This window comes from Rhinichthys klamathensis, unplaced genomic scaffold (assembly GCF_029890125.1).
Source record: "Rhinichthys klamathensis goyatoka isolate OS25496 unplaced genomic scaffold, OSU_Roscu_1.1 h1tg000205l_1, whole genome shotgun sequence".
Classification (NCBI taxonomy): Eukaryota; Metazoa; Chordata; class Actinopteri; order Cypriniformes; family Leuciscidae; genus Rhinichthys; species Rhinichthys klamathensis.
Genome location: NW_026606730.1, coordinates 679,153 through 701,826, shown reverse-complemented (window position 1 = coordinate 701,826; position 22,674 = coordinate 679,153). Strand labels below are relative to the sequence as shown.

General features: G+C 41.2%; 1 protein-coding gene across 2 annotated transcripts in view; it reads right to left on the bottom strand.

Annotated features, from left to right (window-relative positions):
* Positions 1–12,682: 12,682 nt before the first annotated feature.
* Positions 12,683–22,674, bottom strand: part of zgc:152904 (uncharacterized protein LOC767777 homolog) — a 311,922-nt gene continuing 301,930 nt past the window's right edge. The window contains exons 16-17 of one of the 2 annotated variants that reach the window (XM_056263279.1): positions 18,419–18,626; positions 12,683–12,948 (exon numbers count right to left, since the gene is read on the bottom strand). In XM_056263279.1, the coding sequence (XP_056119254.1) occupies positions 12,834–12,948; positions 18,419–18,626 (323 nt within the window). In that variant the 3' untranslated portion in view covers positions 12,683–12,833. The remainder of the gene's footprint in view (positions 12,949–18,418; positions 18,627–22,674) is intronic. The other variant, XM_056263280.1, reaches the window with a different exon arrangement.

Sequence of the window (22,674 nt, the reverse complement as noted above, 5' to 3'; positions counted from 1 at the left end):
CAACACGTGAATTCATCCACTTCTCCCGAAATACATGAAAGTAAGTGGCCGGTGAACTGGGAGAAGAATAGAGTAAACTTTAAAGTCACTTACACAATGTGTATCTGACATGAATAAAACATGTCGTCTAATTATAATGGAAAGGATTACCGGTAGCCTATTATTGCCGCTTCCATAGACATCAGTCAGTGTGTAACTCTAATGTATTGTTTTTGTTATTACTTATGTGAATTTAAATGTCTGAAAACCTAAAATAAACATTATGTGGTTGAAAACAATGAATTTTCAAGGGGCTATCCTTTCAATAAATTCAAATTTGAATAGCTAAAATATGACAAGCGCCAACATGCGAAAGCACATGATTTAGCAGTTGATCACGTGATGCACTGGCCGTTCTAATCATAATAGAGGCCTTTATTATGTGTATGATTCTAATCACACGGGTGTGATCTTAGGCATAGACATAAGAGCTATTATGTCTATGATCGTACGTGCGACATTCAGTGATTCCTCTGCGTACCACTAGAGGGAGCCACACTTCGAGAATCAGTGCTCTGGATGATTTATTCAAAATCTGTTCTAATAACTAATGTGAAAATTATATATTCATAACTTCATATTAAAGTCGACATTAATATGGCCTAATCAGAAAAAAAAGCTTGATGGCAACGCATAATGCACCTCTATCTGTCTAACTCCAAGTCACCTTCAGATGGTTTTACGACTCAAAGGAACAATTATGTGCTAATCGCTGTGTGTTTAGGTGTAATTGATGGTTTTAACCCCCCGATGGCTCTTGTGTTATTGCCGCTGTGTGCTTTAATGAAGAATCCGATAGAAATGTGCGCATGCTGAACATGTTCTGAAGGCATCGGCCCGAAACGCCACACAAACGCAATCCAACGGCACCGAGCGCCTTGAGAATGAGGCAAATTTACATGAACAGCAGTGAATGAAACATGCTTTCCTTTAATCAGTCATGTCTTCACTTCGGGGAAACTAACGAGCGTCAGCTGACGATGCTGGAATATGAATTTTAAAACACATTTTACCTCAGCTATGAATATAAATGTAATTCACGCAATCAGTTCGATTTTAAAGCCAAGATTAATCAAAAGCAACTAGTCATGGAGCAGAGCCAAAGTGGAAATTGACATCTTATGCCTTTATTTAAATGTTAATAATGCACAATGCATGCATATTTATGTGTGCTTTGGAGTTGATTGTTTTATTTGTGATAATAACACATTTTGTGCCGACTGTATGTATTTTGACCATGCTGTCACATGGAAAAACACGAGAACCAACAAAATATTAATATCTGCAGTCAATGTATGCTTTTCCCTGTCAACTGTTTGTTTTATTTATTGTATAAAACCTGTAGCTGCAGTTTGCCTTAGTTTAGTGTTTTGTTGTTGCCTTATATTTAAAGCTGCAGTCCGTAACTTTTTTGGGTTAAAAATTATCTGAAATAAATTTTTGAGCAAGTACATAACCAGCCAGTGTTCAGAACTCTCTGCTTGCCGTAGCTCGATTCACAACGGTTAGCTTCTAAAAATGTTTTTAACTCCAGTGGTACTGGTGGATTTCAGCAGGAGATTCGAGCATGTCTTTGCGTCATTACGTCACATCTGCACACACACATCTGCACACACACATCTGTACACACACATCTGCACACACACATCTGCACACACATCTGCACACACACATCTGTCCACACACCTGTACACACACATCTGCACACACACATCTGCACACACACATCTGCACACACACATCTGTACACACACATCTGCACACACACATCTGCACACACATCTGCACACACACATCTGTCCACACACCTGTACACACACATCTGCACACACACATCTGCACACACACACATCTGCACACACACATCTGCATACACACACATCTGTCCACACATCTGCACACACACATCTGCACACACACATCTGCATACACATCTGTACACACACATCTGTCCACACACCTGTACACACACATCTGCACACACACATCTGCACACACACATCTGCACACACACATCTGCACACACACATCTGCACACACACAACTGTACACACACATCTGCACACACATCTGTACACACACATCTGCACACACACATCTGTACACACACATCTGCACACACACATCTGCACACACACATCTGCACACACATCTGTCCACACACCTGTACACACACATCTGCACACACACATCTGTACACACACATCTGCACACACACATCTGCACACACACACACACATCTGTCCACACACCTGTACACACACATCTGCACACACACATCTGCACACACATCTGTACACACACATCTGTCCACACACCTCTGTACACACATATCTGCACACACACATCTGCACACACACATCTGCACACACACCTCTGTACACACACATCTGCACACACACATCTGCACACACACACATCTGCACACACACCTGTACACACACATCTGTACACACACATCTGTACACACACATCTGTCCACACACCTCTGCACACACACATCTGCACACACACATCTGCACACACACATATCTGTCCACACACATCTGCACACACACACCTGCACACACACACCTCTGCACACACACATCTGCACACACACATCTGCACACACACATCTGCACACACACATCTGCACACACACACATCTGCACACACACCTGTACACACACATCTGTACACACACATCTGTACACACACATCTGTCCACACACCTCTGCACACACACATCTGCACACACACATCTGCACACACACACATCTGCACACACACACATCTGCACACACACATCTGCACACACACACATCTGCACACACACATCTGCACACACACATCTGCACACACACATCTGCACACACACACCTCTGCACACACACATCTGCACACACACATCTGCACACACACACATCTGCACACACACATCTGCACACACACATCTGCACACACACATCTGTACACACACATCTGCACACACACATCTGCACACACATCTGCACACACACATCTGTCCACACACCTGTACACACACATCTGCACACACACATCTGCACACACACATCTGCACACACACACATCTGCACACACACATCTGCATACACACACATCTGTCCACACATCTGCACACACACATCTGCACACACACACATCTGCACACACACACATCTGCATACACATCTGTACACACACATCTGTCCACACACCTGTACACACACATCTGCACACACACATCTGTACACACACATCTGCACACACACATCTGCACACACACATCTGTACACACACATCTGTACACACACATCTGTACACACACATCTGCACACACACATCTGTACACACACATCTGCACACACACATCTGCACACACACATCTGCACACACATCTGTCCACACACCTGTACACACACATCTGCACACACACATCTGCACACACACATCTGCACACACACACACATCTGTCCACACACCTGTACACACACATCTGCACACACACACATCTGCACACACATCTGTACACACACATCTGTCCACACACCTCTGTACACACACATCTGCACACACACATCTGCACACACACATCTGCACACACACCTCTGTACACACACATCTGCACACACACATCTGCACACACACACATCTGCACACACACCTGTACACACACATCTGTACACACACATCTGTACACACACATCTGTACACACACATCTGTACACACACATCTGTCCACACACCTCTGCACACACACATCTGTCCACACACATCTGCACACACACATCTGCACACACACATCTGCACACACACACATCTGCACACACACATCTGCACACACACATCTGCACACACACACACATCTGCACACACACATCTGCACACACAAACCTCTGCATACACACACATCTGTCCACATAAAGAAGAGTCTCGGCTAGTAGGCTATACTGTGTGTGAGGATGTTGGAGGTGGAGATTTATAGCCTTTTCTCACAGCACTTGATATAATTAAACTTATTAATTTGATGGCGGATCCAGAAAGGTTCAAACGACGATCACCAGCGACACCTGGAGACTCCCCCGCTGTAACTGGAGACTCCCCCGCTGTAACTGGAGACTCCCCCGCTGTAACTGGAGACTCCCCCGCTGTAACTGGAGACTCCCCCGCTGTAACTGGAGACTCCCCCGCTGTAACTGGAGACTCCCCCGCTGTAACTGGAGACTCCCCCGCTGTAACTGGAGACTCCCCCGCTGTAACTGGAGACTCCCCCGCTGTAACTGGAGACTCCCCCGCTGTAACTGGAGACTCCCCCGCTGTAACTGGAGACTCCCCCGCTGTAACTGGAGACTCGCCCGCTGTAACTGGAGACTCCCCCGCTGTAACTGGAGACTCCCCCGCTGTAACTGGAGACTCCCCCGCTGTAACTGGAGACTCGCCCGCTGTAACTGGAGACTCCCCCGCTGTAACTGGAGACTCCCCCGCTGTAACTGGAGACTCGCCCGCTGTAACTGGAGACTCCCCCGCTGTAACTGGAGACTCGCCCGCTGTAACTGGAGACTCCCCCGCTGTAACTGGAGACTCCCCCGCTGTAACTGGAGACTCCCCCGCTGTAACTGGAGACTCCCCCGCTGTAACTGGAGACTCCCCCGCTGTAACTGGAGACTCGCCCGCTGTAACTGGAGACTCCCCCGCTGTAACTGGAGACTCGCCCGCTGTAACTGGAGACTCCCCCGCTGTAACTGGAGACTCCCCCGCTGTAACTGGAGACTCCCCCGCTGTAACTGGAGACTCCCCCGCTGTAACTGGAGACTCCCCCGCTGTAACTGGAGACTCACCCGCTGTAACTGGAGACTCCCCCGCTGTAACTGGAGACTCCCCCGCTGTAACTGGAGACTCCCCCGCTGTAACTGGAGACTCCCCCGCTGTAACTGGAGACTCGCCCGCTGTAACTGGAGACTCCCCCGCTGTAACTGGAGACTCGCCCGCTGTAACTGGAGACTCCCCCGCTGTAACTGGAGACTCCCCCGCTGTAACTGGAGACTCCCCCGCTGTAACTGGAGACTCCCCCGCTGTAACTGGAGACTCCCCCGCTGTAACTGGAGACTCACCCGCTGTAACTGGAGACTCCCCCGCTGTAACTGGAGACTCCCCCGCTGTAACTGGAGACTCCCCCGCTGTAACTGGAGACTCACCCGCTGTAACTGGAGACTCCCCCGCTGTAACTGGAGACTCCCCCGCTGTAACTGGAGACTCCCCCGCTGTAACTGGAGACTCCCCCGCTGTAACTGGAGACTCCCCCGCTGTAACTGGAGACTCCCCCGCTGTAACTGGAGACTCCCCCGCTGTAACTGGAGACTCCCCCGCTGTAACTGGAGACTCCCCCGCTGTAACTGGAGACTCCCCCGCTGTAACTGGAGACTCCCCCGCTGTAACTGGAGACTCCCCCGCTGTAACTGGAGACTCCCCCGCTGTAACTGGAGACTCCCCCGCTGTAACTGGAGACTCCCCCGCTGTAACTGGAGACTCGCCCGCTGTAACTGGAGACTCCCCCGCTGTAACATGCAGAAGACTTCGGACTGAGAGTTTGGAAGAAGAGACTGCGACCGGCCCATGCGGAGACAAGGATAATATCTGAAGGGCTTTAAATGTAGTCACGCAATGCTGATGTTGAACATTAACAATTTGAGAACAAAGTATAATTTGCACTGTTTGACGTGATATGATAATCGATCGTTAGATTTAATCAGCGCGATTTACTGCAATGCTTTTTTCCCTTAGTTGGTCTAAAGAGAACAAAAGTGGATGTTACTTACTTGTTCAGACATTTTCCGGTGAAAATTATTATGTTGGTCATACTTCCAAAAAGTATAATCTGTGATTGCGAACGCCATTATCAACACCGGCGGCGACTGACACACACACACACACACACACACACACACACACACACACACACACACACACACACACACACACACACACACACACACTGTGTTCATCGGCGAATGACTGCAATTGCAGATTTCGAACAGAGATGGCGACAGAGAGGAAAAACTGCGGACTGCAGCTTTAAAATATTAATAATATTTTATTATTATTTTAAATGAGCTTGTAGGGTCATTAAAACATCATCTGTACAAGATCACACATTTTCCAGTGGGAAATAAATCGACGCTGACAGAATGTTTTACAAGCACCATTTTATACTAGTACACATTTATTTACAGCGGTAAATTACAGTGTTAACAGGCGTTGAGATCAGGATTCAGAAGTTCTTCATTAACTAAAGACCTGCGACACACGAAAGGAAAGGAGCTTTAATAACCCAGAACAACAGAGCAAACGCTTTCTGATTATGCATAGAGTATCTGAACATCTGAATAAGAAAAATGATTTTCACCGAAACTCAATAATGATCCGAGAAGCAGCTGGAAACATGATTAATTACTAAACCTTCAGATTTACCTTTAAAAAAATGTATTTCTTTTTATTGGCTTAATGCAATAAATATTTCACACGTGCTGACGTCACCACATGGAGTCCTGCGGGAAATAATATAAAGTTGCACTTTCATGCTTCGAGTAGCAACAGATGTTCTCTATCCCGATGGTTCGTATGTCTTCCGTTTGAATCACTTAGAGAGAAAAATAAGTGGAGGTACAAATGAATGGAGCTTTTTTTGCAGATCCATAAGCATTGACATCATACAGGCTTTACAAACACTTTACAAAAACTGATTTGGTAGATAATGCCCCTGCTGGAAAACCCTCAGTCGAGATCGCTCCTCACTCCCAATGATACAGTAAGATTACATCATACTCATCTATGTACAGACAGCTGTGAACCAGTCAAATATATCAAATATAAGAACTAAAGTGGCAAACGTTGCCTTTATCCAGAACAACATCGGACAGAATCACACGCTACACAAATATACAGACGCGAATGATTGACAGGTGCATCAGGAGATCACGTGATCTGACGCGTGTTCGCATGGCAAGAAGAGCCTGCAGTGTTGCTACTGTTAACTATTAAAACTGTTACAAATAATTGTTGTTAATTGGAATGAAGCTGGAATTATTAAATGAAAAATTTTAAAGAAACTTATTAGAAATAGTTTAAGTTGAGGGGTTGAGGAGATTCCCCCTTCTATGTAAAAATTTAATTAATTAAATTATAAGTTGAAGCACCAAAACGAAAACTGAAAATAAAATTAAAGCTAAAAATACAAAAACTTAAAAAAAAAAAAATGACAAAAGCACATTATGGAATTTACAAAAAAAGTTGTACATTTAAAATAAAATAATCTAAAGTTAGAATAAAAACTGATAATATATATTCAAAATACGAATACATTTTGGTAAAGGGAAATTCACAATTATGTGAACAATTTTGATTAAAAAAACGTAAAAAATATCAATTTTGGTTTGGCAATTAAGTGAAATAAAATAGATTTAAGCTGAAGTACTAAAATAGCTTAATATAAAAAACGAATAAAAATGGCAAAAGCACCTAATAAAAGTACAAAAAAAACTAGAAAATATAAAAACCGAGGCTAATTCAAAATATCAATACATTTAGCTAAATTGAAATAAAATATAAATACGTATCAATCTCAGCAAATAAGTGAAATAAAATAAAAAATAAATTAATTAAAAAACTAATAAAACGTACAAAAAGATTAAAGTGAAAACTGAAAATATAAAAATAAAATAAAAATATTAATAAATACTATTTAAATAATAAAAAGTAAAATAACATCAGACTCCAGGGGGCGACAGAGTCAGTTTTCTCTTTCAGCTTAATCACTGTCATGATGGACTAACCGTTTAAAGATTAAACAGTTTAATACAGTTTCCTGAATAATAACAACACATGTGAGATATTTCCTGGAAACTCTAGCGCCCTCTTGAGGTCTGGAGACACACAGTCAGTGCAGGTACAACCCAACTGCGCTTACGAAGCGTCGGTCAAACATTCGCAGTGTATTTGCGTAGAACACGTCAAGCCATTCTCTCACACACACACTCACACGTTAATTATTTAACATAAATTAAGAAGAGCATTTCATCTGGCATCATGGCAGTTGAGCAAATCGAAACTACAAAGTCACTTTACTACAAAGTTTTGCCAGGTTTCTTTTGAGAAGCGAGATGGAAATACAAACCGATGGCGTCTTCAAACGTTGACATATATGAGACGCGCCATCTCAAAAGCGCGTAGGACATGCCTGGAAAAATAATCCAAAGGTTGAGATATCCACTGGGATTCTGGGAAAAGTCCTACGAAAACATCGAAAAAGCCAAAAACCGATGAAGCCTTGAACACATTTAGATGAGAAGCCCAGAGTCTGAAACCACTGCATATAATCCCGTTCTTCCTCAGTGTTTCTGTCTCGTCTTCCAGCACAGATACAAAAACATTACTAAATCAAGATATATTTACATGAGAGGCAAAATGACTGAAGATATTAAGTGTTGTTTACTTAAAAACAAGAATCTGTTATGGGTATTTTAGTCTTTACTAGATTATTTCAAGACATAGCCTACTTCATTAAGCTTCGAAACCTTTGCGAATCATTTGTTTCCGAAACCAGTGTGATTAGGCTGGTGAAAACGCTCGCGGGTGAAAACGTAAAAATATTTGATAAGATGTGCCTTTAGTTTACAAGGCGACGCCGTTTTTGGGGGCTTAAAAACACAAAAAAGTGAAACCACCCTCCAGAGTGGAAATCTTAAAAACGCTCCACCGTCGGGTTCCCGTCTAAAAGGGTAAAAACGAGTATTGCGTGCATGCTACATCGAATTTCACACACTTTTGCGTCACCATCAAGCGTGCCGCACAAGCCCTGAAAAGTGAAGCCAAAGAGTCTCGATCGCCTCCCGGTGGCCGGTCCCAGTATAGCTCATAAACCCAGAGTCTCGATCGCCTCCCGGTGGCCGGTCCCAGTATAGCACATAAACCCAGAGTCTCGATCACCCCCCGGTGGCTGGTCCCAGTATAGCTCATAAACCCAGAGTCTCGATCACCCCCCGGTGGCCGGTCCCAGTATAGCTCATAAACCCAGAGTCTCGATCGCCCCCCGGTGGCCGGTCCTAGTATAGCTCATAAACCCAGAGTCTCGATAGCCCCCCGGTGGCTGGTCCCAGTATAGCTCATAAACCCAGAGTCTCGATCGCCCCCCGGTGGCTGGTCCCAGTATAGCTCATAAACCCAGAGTCTCGATCGCCCCCCGGTGGCCGGTCCCAGTATAGCTCATAAACCCAGAGTCTCGATCGCCCCCCGGTGGCTGGTCCCAGTATAGCTCATAAACCCAGAGTCTCGATCACCCCCCGGTGGCTGGTCCCAGTATAGCTCATAAACCCAGACTCTCGATCGCCCCCCGGTGGCCGGTCCCAGTATAGCTCATAAACCCAGAGTCTCGATCGCCCCCCGGTGGCCGGTCCTAGTATAGCTTATAAACCCAGAGTCTCGATCGCCCCCCGGTGGCTGGTCCCAGTATAGCTCATAAACCCAGAGTCTCGATCACCCCCCGGTGGCTGGTCCCAGTATAGCTCATAAACCCAGAGTCTCGATCGCCTCCCGGTGGCTGGTCCCAGTATAGCTCATAAACCCAGAGTCTCGATCGCCCCCCCGGTGGCCGGTCCCAGTATAGCTCATAAACCCAGAGTCTCGATCGCCCCCCGGTGGCCGGTCCCAGTATAGCTCATAAACCCAGAGTCTCGATCGCCCCCCCGGTGGCCGGTCCCAGTATAGCTCATAAACCCAGAGTCTCGATCGCCCCCCGGTGGCCGGTCCCAGTATAACTCATAAACCCAGATTCTCGATCGCCCCCCGGTGGCCGGTCCCAGTATAGCTCATAAACCCAGAGTCTCGATCGCCCCCCGGTGGCCGGTCCCAGTATAGCTCATAAACCCAGAGTCTCGATCGCCCCCCGGTGGCCGGTCCCAGTATAGCTCATAAACCCAGAGTCTCGATCGCCCCCCCGGTGGCCGGTCCCAGTATAGCTCATAAACCCAGAGTCTCGATCGCCCCCTCGGTGGCCGATCCCAGTATAACTCATAAACCCAGAGTGTCGATCGCCCCCCCGGTGGCCGGTCCCAGTATAGCTCATAAACCCAGAGTCTCGATCGCCCCCCGATGGCCGGTCCCAGTATAGCTCATAAACCCAGAGTCTCGATCGCCCCCCCGGTGGCTGGTCCCAGTATAGCTCATAAACCCAGAGTCTCGATCGCCCCCCGGTGGCCGGTCCCAGTATAGCTCATAAACCCAGAGTCTCGATCGCCCCCCGGTGGCCGGTCCCAGTATAGCTCATAAACCCAGAGTCTCGATCGCCCCCCCGGTGGCCGGTCCCAGTATAGCTCATAAACCCAGAGTCTCGATCGCCCCCCCGGTGGCCGGTCCCAGTATAACTCATAAACCCAGATTCTCGATCGCCCCCCGGTGGCCGGTCCCAGTATAGCTCATAAACCCAGAGTCTCGATCGCCCCCCGGTGGCCGGTCTCAGTATAGCTCATAAACCCAGAGTCTCGATCGCCCCCTGGTGGCCGGTCCCAGTATAGCTCATAAACCCAGAGTCTCGATCGCCCCCCCGGTGGCCGGTCCTAGTATAGCTCATAAACCCAGAGTCTCGATCGCCCCCCGGTGGCCGGTCCCAGTATAGCTCATAAACCCAGAGTCTCGATCGCCCCCCGGTGGCCGGTCCCAGTATAGCTCATAAACCCCGCCTCCTCAACAGCACGTGTGACCAACTAAACAATTAAATTACACTTCAAATATCGTTTTTTCAAATATGGTTTCTGTCATTTACTGTAGTTTTTATCACGCTCATGTAATTTCAAGTGTTTGTTTTTAAAATAAGTTCGTTTTTAGTTAGTTATTTGATGCGGTGGTGATGACGTCATGATTGACAGCTGTGATTGACAGGTTCTCTGAGCGAAGTAGTCACTGAAGCACCAACAGACTTTTTTTCGGGATCTTCGGAGGACTGAGGAGATTGGAGCTTTAAATTTAATATCTAAATTTCTATAATTAATAAAAAAAAGGTGCAGGAGCGTGTGCTTGGGATTGATTCTGCGAGAGTGAGGGCGTGGCCTTGATTTCACAGCTTTACTTCCGGCTCGCGACTGCGCAGGTCTGGTCCCGAAATCGCTACTGTGCAGACTCAAGTACAAGATGTATCGGGACACTGGCGGCTTCACTTCTGAGTCTGACCAATGGAAGAGAGCGAAGAGACGTCGTCCATCTTTTTACAGTCTATGGTCACCATATGCACGCCCATTTCCCACCCATAACGCTCGTCTAAACGCAGAATAAAAAGTGATAACGCAACGCCACTTTTGCATTTTCTCTTCAGATCGTTTCCATTCAAACATAGCCTCAGTAAACGAGGCTTCGTAAAGTCACAACTGTTTCGAAATGTCATTGCTGTGCCTGTATGATCTCTGTGAACCAGTGTCAGTGTCGGCTATATGATTTTTACCTGATCTCAGATACATTTTTAAACATTTGTAGACATTTAATTACAATAGTAAAATATCACATATTATTAAACGATCTTTTTGGCCTAGCAAACTTTGTCGTTTTTTTCACATGCTTTTGCAACAGGACGCGGCGCGGCGCTATGAAACCCATTCATTTCAATGGCTTGCGCCGCGCGAGGACGTTTTGAAAGCGCAAGCGGATCTAGCTAGACCGGAAACAAGACAACAGGCACGCCGCACACACTCGTTTGGGTCTGCGAGCCGGACAAATAGTTGGTTAACATTACGTTTTGAGTGGATGACGAGCGCGAGACGCCGAAACGGATGCCAATAAGATTCTGAATGGAAAGTTTACTTTTCAAAAGTTGCCAAATGGTTCCATTGACGAGACCAAAGTGATCTGTGTGTTTTGTCGTTGTGAACTGAGCTATCATCATCGCAGCACGTCCAGTCTGAAACACCACTTGATGGCCAAGCACACACACACACACACACACACACACACACACACACACACACACACAGCTGATGCGAAGCTCCGCCCCCTCGTCAATATCAGGACCTCGTCAGTATTTCTTTCACCCTTTTATTGATGGACAGTGTTACATTGTGTGAGAGATTATTTGCTCCAAGTGAGAATGTTAGTGTGAAATTGGACACTGTATATGCCAACGTTGTTTTCAATAAAAAACATTTGCACAAAGCAAGCCGATCCACTTTTCCATGTTGATAAGAGCATTAAAATGAGAAAAAAATCATGGGACAAAAAGAAATCAAGAGACATTTAGAATAGATAAAAAGTGTGATTAATCGCGAGTTAACAATGAGATTAATGCGATTAATCGTGATTAAATATTTTAATCGTTTGACAGCACTAATATATATATATATATATTTCTTCTTCTCCATGTTTTAAGTATAAACTCACTTAACTTTGATGGATTTTTCAGTAAACAAGAGTCGTTTTGCTTCTCCTGTATCTTGATTTAAGAATGTTTAGATATTTGTGCTGGAAAACCAGACAGAAATACTGAGGAAGAGCATGATTTATTGAAGTGTTTATGCCACAATGCTGGACAGAACTCGGACTCGACGTGTCTGGAAAGTAGAAGTCGGCCTGGGAATCCACCGGGTCGTCTCTGAGAGATCCTCCAGAACAGCGAGATGGAAACAGAAGTGCTGGAGCCGGCGCGAATAGAAACAACAGTAGATTTATCACAAAAAAAACTCAGTTTATATTTGAACATATTTACATTAGTGAAGAAGATTGATTTCTTTTCTTTTTTTTCTTCTCTTTTCTTTTCTCTTTTGTGGTCTCAGTTCGCATTACGCTTTGCTGTCGTCCTGTTTCGTGTGCAGGCTGTTGTCCGAGTGGACCTTGATCTCGATCAGATCCGGCTTCAGAACCTCTTTACCGTTCTCCTCCTTCAGCGGGAGCTTTCTGAGGACAGAAGAGCCGCACACACACACCTGATGATGTCACGCATCTCATTAGCATGCCACGACAGAAGTCACATGACACAAAAAAACACTGCTAACTTCAGATATTCTACTGACTATATATATCATCAACTACATGTAAACTTATTCTAATAACCCGAACCCAACAGTCTACTAATACTCTAATGACTGTTAATTCACATGTAGCTGCAATGTCTAAAGTCAAACCAAAACACTATCTGAGAAATTAATTATAAAAACGACCCAAACCATAGAGTTATTTCTGATTCTGTTAAATATTAGATTACTATAATGATTTGAGAACTATAACTATTCACTACCTCACAGATTAATTGCTAAGGCCCGTTCACAGCAAATATGATAACTATAACAATATATATATATAAGATAAAATATATAAGAATAGGGAAGTGGCAGAGGAACAATAAATAAAAATAAATGAAAACTAATTTAAATATTAAAAGATCAAAGCAAAAGCAGATCAAAAAATCTTTGTTAATTCATTTTAAATTTACATTTTAAATTGAATTAAAATATTAATATTACATTTCTTTTTAAAAACTTAAAACAAAAAACTAGCAACGTTGCCTTAGCAACTAAAGTGAAATGAAATAAGTTTAAGCTGAAGTACTAAAATCACAAAAAAATGTAAATGAAGACAAAAGCAAAATTAAAATAAAAAACTATGAAAAATGACAAAAGCGCAAAAAAATTACAAAAAAACACTACAATTAAAATGAAAACTGAAAATATAACATTTCCTTAGTTCAAAATATTATTAAATTGCATTAAATTGAAATGAACCTATCAGATGAAAAAAAAAAAATTAAACTTGAAATTAGCAATGTTGCCTTAGCAACTAAGTGAAGTTTAAGCTGAAGTACTAAAATAAAAAAATAAAACTGAAATAAAAATAAATAAAAGCAAAATAGAAAAAAATTAAAAAGACTTGATAAATGATACAAATTTTAAAAATAGAAAAATTAGCAATGCTGCCTTATGAAATAAGTCTACATATATATACATGTCTATTAAAAGCTGTTTCAACACGTTTTAATATAATTTATTCTTCATGGAATGAAAATTGAATCTAAATCTTTAGATTTAGGTTTTATTCTGACTTCTGTCTCAATGCTCATCACACAACAAGGACTAGCTGTGTGTGTGTGTGTGGAATAATACAGCTGAACAAATGTGCCATAAGAAACTTGAGATGATGGTGAATCCACTGACGCTGGACTTTATGCTCGTCGAATGCAGACAGAGGAATCTCATGAGGTCTGACTAATGCTCAACCCTCGGTCTGATCCTTTACTGAACTCACACAGCAGAACCGCATTAAACCAGCAGATTACTGCATGTCTATATGTGCAGATTATCAACAGCGCTTATAATGGGAAAATATGAAATAATTGAAATTCAACCCTCATCATTAGATAATTACTGTCCGTTTCATCAGATTCTGAGAATGATATTCACATATGAACGTTAAAATGATTATAAAATAATTGAAATGAAACACTTTAGTCTTACAAAGGCAACGTCGTTCAAACGTTTTCACAACCAAACAACTCTTACATTTTAACCTCGATCAGTGGATTCTGTACAGTTTCAATGATATTTTGGCCTCATAGCTTGAGTTTTAGTTTGATTAAGAGTATTAAACTTGCAGATCTCAGTTAATCTGCATGTTCAGTGCATTGCAAAGAAAGCATTTGTTGGCTTGCTCTCTCAAAAAGTCTCTTAAGGCTGCATTTATTTGATCAAAAACACCGTATAAACAGTGAAGAAAAATGATTACAATTCAAATGAACAGTTTTCTATGTGAATACATTATAACATTGTGATCAAAGCTGAATTTCCAGCATCATTACTCCAGTCTTCAGTGTCACATGATCCTTCAGAAATCACTCTAATATGATGATCTGATGCTCAAGAAACATTTATGATTATTATCAGTGTTGAAAACAGCTGTTAAACTGATAAATGTAATTTTACGAGATTCTTTGATGGACAGAAAGTTAAAAAGAACAGCATTTATTTGAAATAGAATCCTTTGTAACATTATAAAAAGTCACTTTTGATCAATTTAATGCATTCTTGCTGAATAAAAGTAGTTATTTCCCTCAAGCTACTTTAAACGGCAGTGATGTTTTCATTGTGAGACTGAAAAAACAGCTGATTTAAGCTGGTTTTTCAGTCTGAGCAGCCAGAATACAGTCAAACCAAAAATGATTCAGACACTATAGTTCATTTCTGTAAGTGAGGAGAGCAAAATAAAGTAAACTGAGACATATTACACCCATAGGTTAAATTGGGGCGGAGCGCACCGGAGCGCAGCTCCGCCTCCTCGGGTCCACAACACACCCTGCCGGAGCTCAGCTCCGTCTCCTTCAGCACCAAAAATATAAAATTTGTTGAGTGAATATAATCAAAGTTATGAAATAATTGGCTAATATTAACTCGAATTTGGTGCTGCAATGATTCGCCCATCGCAACGATAACTGACCTTCTCGTCTGAGCTGAGCACCCGCACGTCAATGTCAAAATGTTTGAGTCCAATCAAAGCAAGTGGGATTTATGCTCACAGAAGCGCAAACGCGACGCTTCACGCTTCACAAAGGGCATACCGTGCGAGATAAGATGCAAGTAGCTAATCTAAACAGCTGTTTGTCGATAGAACTTTTAAATGATCGACAGAAATACTCAGTTTGATCAAAGACAGTGGATACTATAAGCTCAATTTAACAACACAAGCACCCTATTAAATATATTGCCATTATTATTGTATAAATATATTTGTATAAAGTTACCTCGAATGTGTTCGACTTTTCACTGTTTGTATCACTCAAAACTTTTGTTTGTGTTTGCGCAACTTGCATCATTAAGCCAGAAGGCGGCGACAAGTGACTGTCTTTATGACTGAACAATTGAACCATTGATTAAATGAACAGATTGGCTAGTCCAAAAATATTGATTAACTTAGGAAAGAAAAGTAGCTGAAACTGATCTTTGATGCTCATACTAATTGCCCATATGCCTCTGGGCACAGAATGATTGCATTGGGGTTTGTTTGAAATGTAACATCTACAAAAGAATCCTTGAATCATTTCTTATTTAAGGACATTCCCGTTTCGAATATGTGATTGTGTATTGTCAACAATATGCATAAACATTCTGCATTTCCATTTTATAGTGTGGATCACTCATTGCGACATTTAAACTGATTCTCATGTTAAAGAATCTGTTATCTGATAAAATAGGCCTACTTCATGTTGACCACTGACATGCTTTTAAAGCTACTGTTGTCTTTTTTTTTTTGGCCTTCCAAACACCTTAAAATGGACATGTTGAGATCAGGAAAACCAAAATTTTCTTGGTGGGCCATGCCCCCAAACCCGACTAGCAACATAATTTTTGGGAACTTTTATTTATAAAAAACCCCGTACGGCCCTGCGTGTCGGTGTGATTAAATCAAACAACTAATTGCCAAAGAAATTGGCCCTGATTCTTTTAAATCAACATTTTTTCTTGTTTTAAAAAGATATTTGCCAAACAATATTTTCAAACATGTTCAATTTCATACATTTCCCGAGGGTGGAATCCGTTGCTGTCTGTTAACATTAAAGGTAAAAAAATAATTAAAAAAAGTGAATTGTAAAGTATTTCTCTTTGTTTAAATACGTACTCAGCCCTACTTTACACATTAATACTGGAAAAAGAGCCTTTTTGGTGTAAAAACACATTAAATCATTTTACAGCATGATTTTGAATGATGACCATTCACCGTAAATGCGGGCTCCCCCTCCCTATAAAAGCCAATTTAACCACTGATTACACCCAATAATTCTTCATACAGTGACTACCAGTAAAGATTGGGAGCAGAAATGATTCGGACACTTTGAGCTGATCATGTTTTGCTGAAGTGTGTTTTCTGTAATTGCTAATGCTCTTTTTACACACACACTGAACAACATGAAGCATTGCTTGGTCACTGGTTGAGCTAAACTGGTATTATCTAATTGTGTAGTTCAATTTAACAGCTGACAGATATTCAACATAATTCATGTGTGAGAGTCGAACAGAAGGACGGACAAAACCAGTCAAATATCCACTGATCTGAGAACTCTGAGTTCTGCTCATGTTTATCACCATTATAGCGAATAAACTGTGATAATGTGAGAAATGTTGAAGGAGTCTGAATACATTTTGGTTTGACTGTATCTCTGAAATCCTCACACACACACACACACACAGGCCCGTCGCCAAGGGGGGGCGTTAGGGGGCCGTGCCCCCCCAGATGACACAACGTGCCCCCCTAATCATATGGTCATTGAGCAAACTTACTATTGAGAGCAAAAAAACGTATCCACGTATTCCATAACGAAATGTCGTCAGCAGCATTTAGCACACAGGTGCACTAATCTCTGTAATTTTAAATAACACATTAGTCTTCAGAAATATGAAAATTAGTCGGAGCGTGTAAGGCTCTGCGCAAGGCCTACCTTCCCCTGGCCGAGCGGGCTTGTCGAATTTTCTGATTCATTTGCCTGCTAAAAACAGCCTACTGTTTCCACGTAAAAAAAGGTAATTCTTCTCAGAATTGCGTGATATAAAATCAAAATGGCAAGTTATAAAGTCAGAGTTGAGTGATATACAGTCACATTTGCGTGTTATAAAGTCATAATTGTGAGGAAAAACTCTGAATTGAGAGAAATCCATGTGAGAATTGTGAGATAAAAAGTCGCAATTATCTTTTAATTTTTTTAATTCCGTGGCGAAAACAAGCTTCCATATTAGCTACTTACTTCTGATTGCTTTTAGAGGGAAAAGCTGTCCATAAATGCTGGTCTAGGATCAGTTTTCTCCGTAATAAAAGAATATTGGCTAAACTCCGGTGTTTTGAGCGGTGAGTGGATTAGTTCTATGCGCGTGGAAATCCTCTCGTTATAATAAGCAGTTAGGCTATGCTAATAAGGCATTATTGTGTATCAGCTTTACTGATAGCCTAGGAACTTTGTGAGATCGCGATGAAGTTGTATAACCGCTTTTTAAAGATAATAAAATAGGCGCTCTTTGCGAGCTTTCTGCCATGTCAAATCCTGCATATAGCCTAGTAAATGTTTTTAAAGGGGAAGCGCATATCCTCATGGTGTTGGTTCACCCTCCGCCTATGATCAGATTCAGAAACTTAATATTTTGTGTTTTGGTGTTGTTTAAATATAGAATTTGGTCTATTTCAGTTATATTAGACTAAATAGAGGATGTTATTGTTTTTGTGACTGTCTGTTTTGTAGATCTCATCATAAAAAGGGTGCCCCCCCATGAAAATGAAATGCCCCCCCATTCTATATGTCCTGGCGACGGCTCTGCACACACATACACTCTTTCAAACGCAGAGCATCACAGAAGGTGCGAGAGAGAGAGAGAGGATGGAGCGAGTCACTCACAGGTACGCGGCTTTGCCCTCCTCCAGCTCTTTGCTCTTGCCGCTGGTCGTGGTCTTCTTGCTGCAGAGTTTGCGGCTGATGAACATGAGGAGACCGCAGTGTCTGAAGAAGAAGCAGCCGACGTCCACCAGAGCCAGCAGGAGAAGAAGAGCCGCCAGTCCGAGACCCACCACAGCGCCGAGACCCAGACCACTGAACAGCGAATCTGCTGAGACCAGAGAACACACACACACTCAACAACTATCTTGAATGTAACTCGACACCCTTGCCTCATTTAGTATGCACGGTTCTATGAATATGCAAATGAGCCCCGCCTCCACTCACTCACTCAGCTCAGAGATCCACTGGTTGATGATCACACATTGATCTGATTGGTTACAAGGTCGTTTGTGACGTCAGAAACACCAGCGATTTCAAACCGTGTTTTTGAGACTGTCTTTGGTTCACTGCAGTTTTAAGGAGGAAATACTCAGCAATGCTGTCGACTTATGAACTTACACAGTTAAAGCGTATTAAAAACACCACATAGACACATAAATAACATTAAAAGCTGGATTTTCACCACAGGGGGACTTTAATAAAGAAGTTTAACCCTCATGTTGAGTTCTGGTGATTTTCTTTTTCCCCAAAAATGCTGAGAAATTTGATAATATTTTCATTTCCACATTGTTACACTTGTGGTGTTTCGAGATCAAAACTGACCGGCCTACACAAACATGCTGTGTTGTTATGCTGTGTTCAATCTTTTTATCAACTTGTTTTGGTTCAATCAGCACATGTTTCATGTTTATTTGTGTAGGTGTCATTGATCTGAACTCGTGCGCCTCAGTTTTATTCTCCTCAAAAATAAAAAAAACACGAGTTCAGATCAATGAGACCTACGATCAATCAGATACAAAAATAAACATAAAACATGTGCTGATTCAACCAAAACAAGTTGAAGAAAAGATTGAATCAAATATATCATGACAATATAGTATAACTAGAGATTTATAAGGCCCACTGAAGTGCGTTGAAACGCGCAGCATTATTCAGTGTGTTGACGTAATTTCCACTGTAACAGGAAGAGGGGCGGGGCATATCGATCAGCTCCGCCCCTTTTTAAAAATAGCCAATAGCGTTTGGTTTATATCACAGCTCAGAGCCGTTGAGGTCAGTAAAGCTGCAGTTTCCTCCTAATCTCCTCAATATCGCTTTAAAATACAGCATTCTGCAGAACTCAAATGTGTCCGATGTGTTTTCTGGGTCACATGATCCGCTCTGTGTGTCGTGTCTCTGGACCGGAGCTGAACCCAGACTTCATTCGCCCCGATGGAAAGCATATTTACACTGTCTGAACCGTTCCCTGTCCCCTATATAGTGCACTATGTGCTGTTCACCATGTAGGAAACAAGTGACCGACTTCAGCCGCAGCTTCAGCGTCTGTTTATAATGCAGGGGGCGGAGCTTCGGATTCTAGAGAGCATTTGATTGGACAGAAAATCGGATGAGAAGCTGAAGTGCAGAGTGATGTCATCATCAGAATCATTGATCCATATTGGCGGAAGTGAGAGACTGTAAGTTTTGAATGCTTGTATCTTCTAAATGTGAATTTTGTCATTGTTTTGGCACGTTATTTCTATTTTTCTATCTATAAAAAACAAGAATAAATGCACAAAAACACACTAACAGTCTCAGATTAGTTACTTTTAGGTTACTTTTGAAGTAAATAAAACAAAAATTGATGGCATACATGGTTAACAAGAACATTTTGTTTAATTGAATGTCCTTTCTTTGTAATTATTTCTGAAATTTACTAGCAATTTATGAGGGAAAATAGTTTCAAAGTAAATCCAATTTTGTCAGCGTATTTTGGCAACATTTATGTTATTCTATATTTAATCAGATTTCTGAAAAATCACACAAATGAAAGCTAGAAGTTCACAGATTAACAGTGTTTTAAGTATTATTTTTATAATAATTATTAATATTTTAAATTAGATTTTATTTTTATGTATTCAATTTTCATTTCAATTTTTGTAATTTTGTTATGTGCTTTTGTCATTTTATTAGTTTTAGTTTTTTTATTTATATTTAGCTTATGGTTTTTATTTTAGTTCAAGTAATTTTAGTACTTGAAATTAAATATATTTTTTTTCAGTAAATTTTAATTAAGTTTAAGTTTCATGCAATATTTCTATTTTATTTGAGTTCAGCTTTATTTCAATAAATGGATTTTTTAAAATAGTTTTCTATTTATAGTTTCTATAGGTGTCTCGTATTTTTGCAAGCCATCAAATGTTGCTTTTTTGGCAAACAGTCGCATTTCTGAAAAGTGCATCATTAAATATAAATATATATTATAATGACAATAAAGTCAATCTAAACGAGTCAAGACAGTTAAAAGATACAATGCAATAGTTGAAGAGAAAGTAGAGGCCCTGACAGGATAATTAACCCAACCGAACGCTATCATTAGTGCGGTTCTTCATTCTTCTCGTGCACTTACTGTATCTGAACAGAAAACAAACCTTTGCAAAGATTTCTCCATAATCACAGGTTCAGAAAGCGCGGTGTTTGTGTATCGATCTGAAGCTTTGAGGACATGATTCTGCAGTCCATCTTCAAGATGTTTTGATGTGTTATGGATGAAAGCATCAAAGATCCACACAAAACATGTTAGAAATATAAAGTCTGACGGATCCTGACATTGAGTTTCACATTACGGCTTATCGAGTGATCCGTGGACGGACCGGCGGCGTAAACACACCTGACTGAACTTCTGAACGTCTGTTAGTGTCCACGACACCTAAAGCACCGACTGATTAAGAAAACGGTTAAATACGGGAAGCCTTGAGTCAAGCGGACGTCTTCACAGGGTTTCATCGATTCTTATCAGAGAGAGAAACGCCACAGAGCATCAAACACACAACTTCAAAACCTTCAGCACAAATATTAAAGTTATCTTCACGTCATAATAACTTTAAACAGAATGAATACGTTTTCATTTAGTTGGTATTTAAAGAAATCTGAGTATGTTGCACGTCTCTGTACCTTCATTTTAATCAATAGCTGAATTACAGGTTTAATTATGCTTGATATTTATGTGTATTATGTGTAATCTGAAGTAATATGATTCGATTGACAACCTGTTGATGTTGAAGTGTAAAACCAATTAAAACTATAACCAACATGCCATATTGTTGCAATAACATGCACAAGACACTTTACAGTATTTTTATTGTTTAACTTATTGTTTTTATGTGTGTTGTGGGTAATATGGATGAATACAGTTTGTTTTCTATGAGAGATGTCAATTGCGTTGTATACCATGCTATAACAATAAAGGTAAAACTAACTAAAAACTAAACTATGAGAAATAACAACAGACACAAACGAGTCTAGAGCTACAATTAATGTGAAAAGCGGCTCAAACACGGACAACAAAAGATCGTATTTGTGTCTTATTTATCTAAACAAGAAAGATGACATCAGATATTTAGTCTTGTTTTCTAAAAAAAGTTATCAAAATTAAGTGAGTTTATGCTTAAAATAAGAAAAAAAACTGGCAATGGGGTCAGAAAAATAACAATATAATATAATAATATAATATAATGAAAAAATGATTTGTTATTTTATGCTTAAAACAAGAAAAAAATTGCCGATGGGGTCAGAAAAATTACAATATAATATATAAAATACTAATATAATATAATTTATAATGCATGCTAACTTAAATTATACAAGTTTAATTTTTTTTAATTTTTTTTTATATAATCATATTGTTGTATTATATTCTAGTGTATTATATATTATAGTACACTACATTATATTTTATTATATATTAAACCATTAAAACATTTATATTTGTATCGGTATGCACATAATTGTAGGTGTTCAGTACGTAGAGAAACACACTCCCTTTGACTGGCGTTGAGCTTCACTAACATGATCTGCCAACTGAGCGCTAAATGACTCACAGAAACGTCCCCGAGGGCCACTGAACTGACTGTCCCGAATGAAGCATCACTATGATACAATATTATATGGAGCCAAATGTCCATATCATCATATTCATGCCCACGCAGCGTTTTACAGTCGCCATCAGGACCTTCAGAGCGTCTGATGACCTGAAACCAGCCATTCGTTCCAGGAGCGCCTGCTGTCGGCACAGACTGATGACTACTTCACCAGGAATACACACTTTTATGCAATGAAAAAAGAGTGTTTGAACACTTTTTGGACAAAAAGACAAAGGTATAAGACTGTGAACTTAA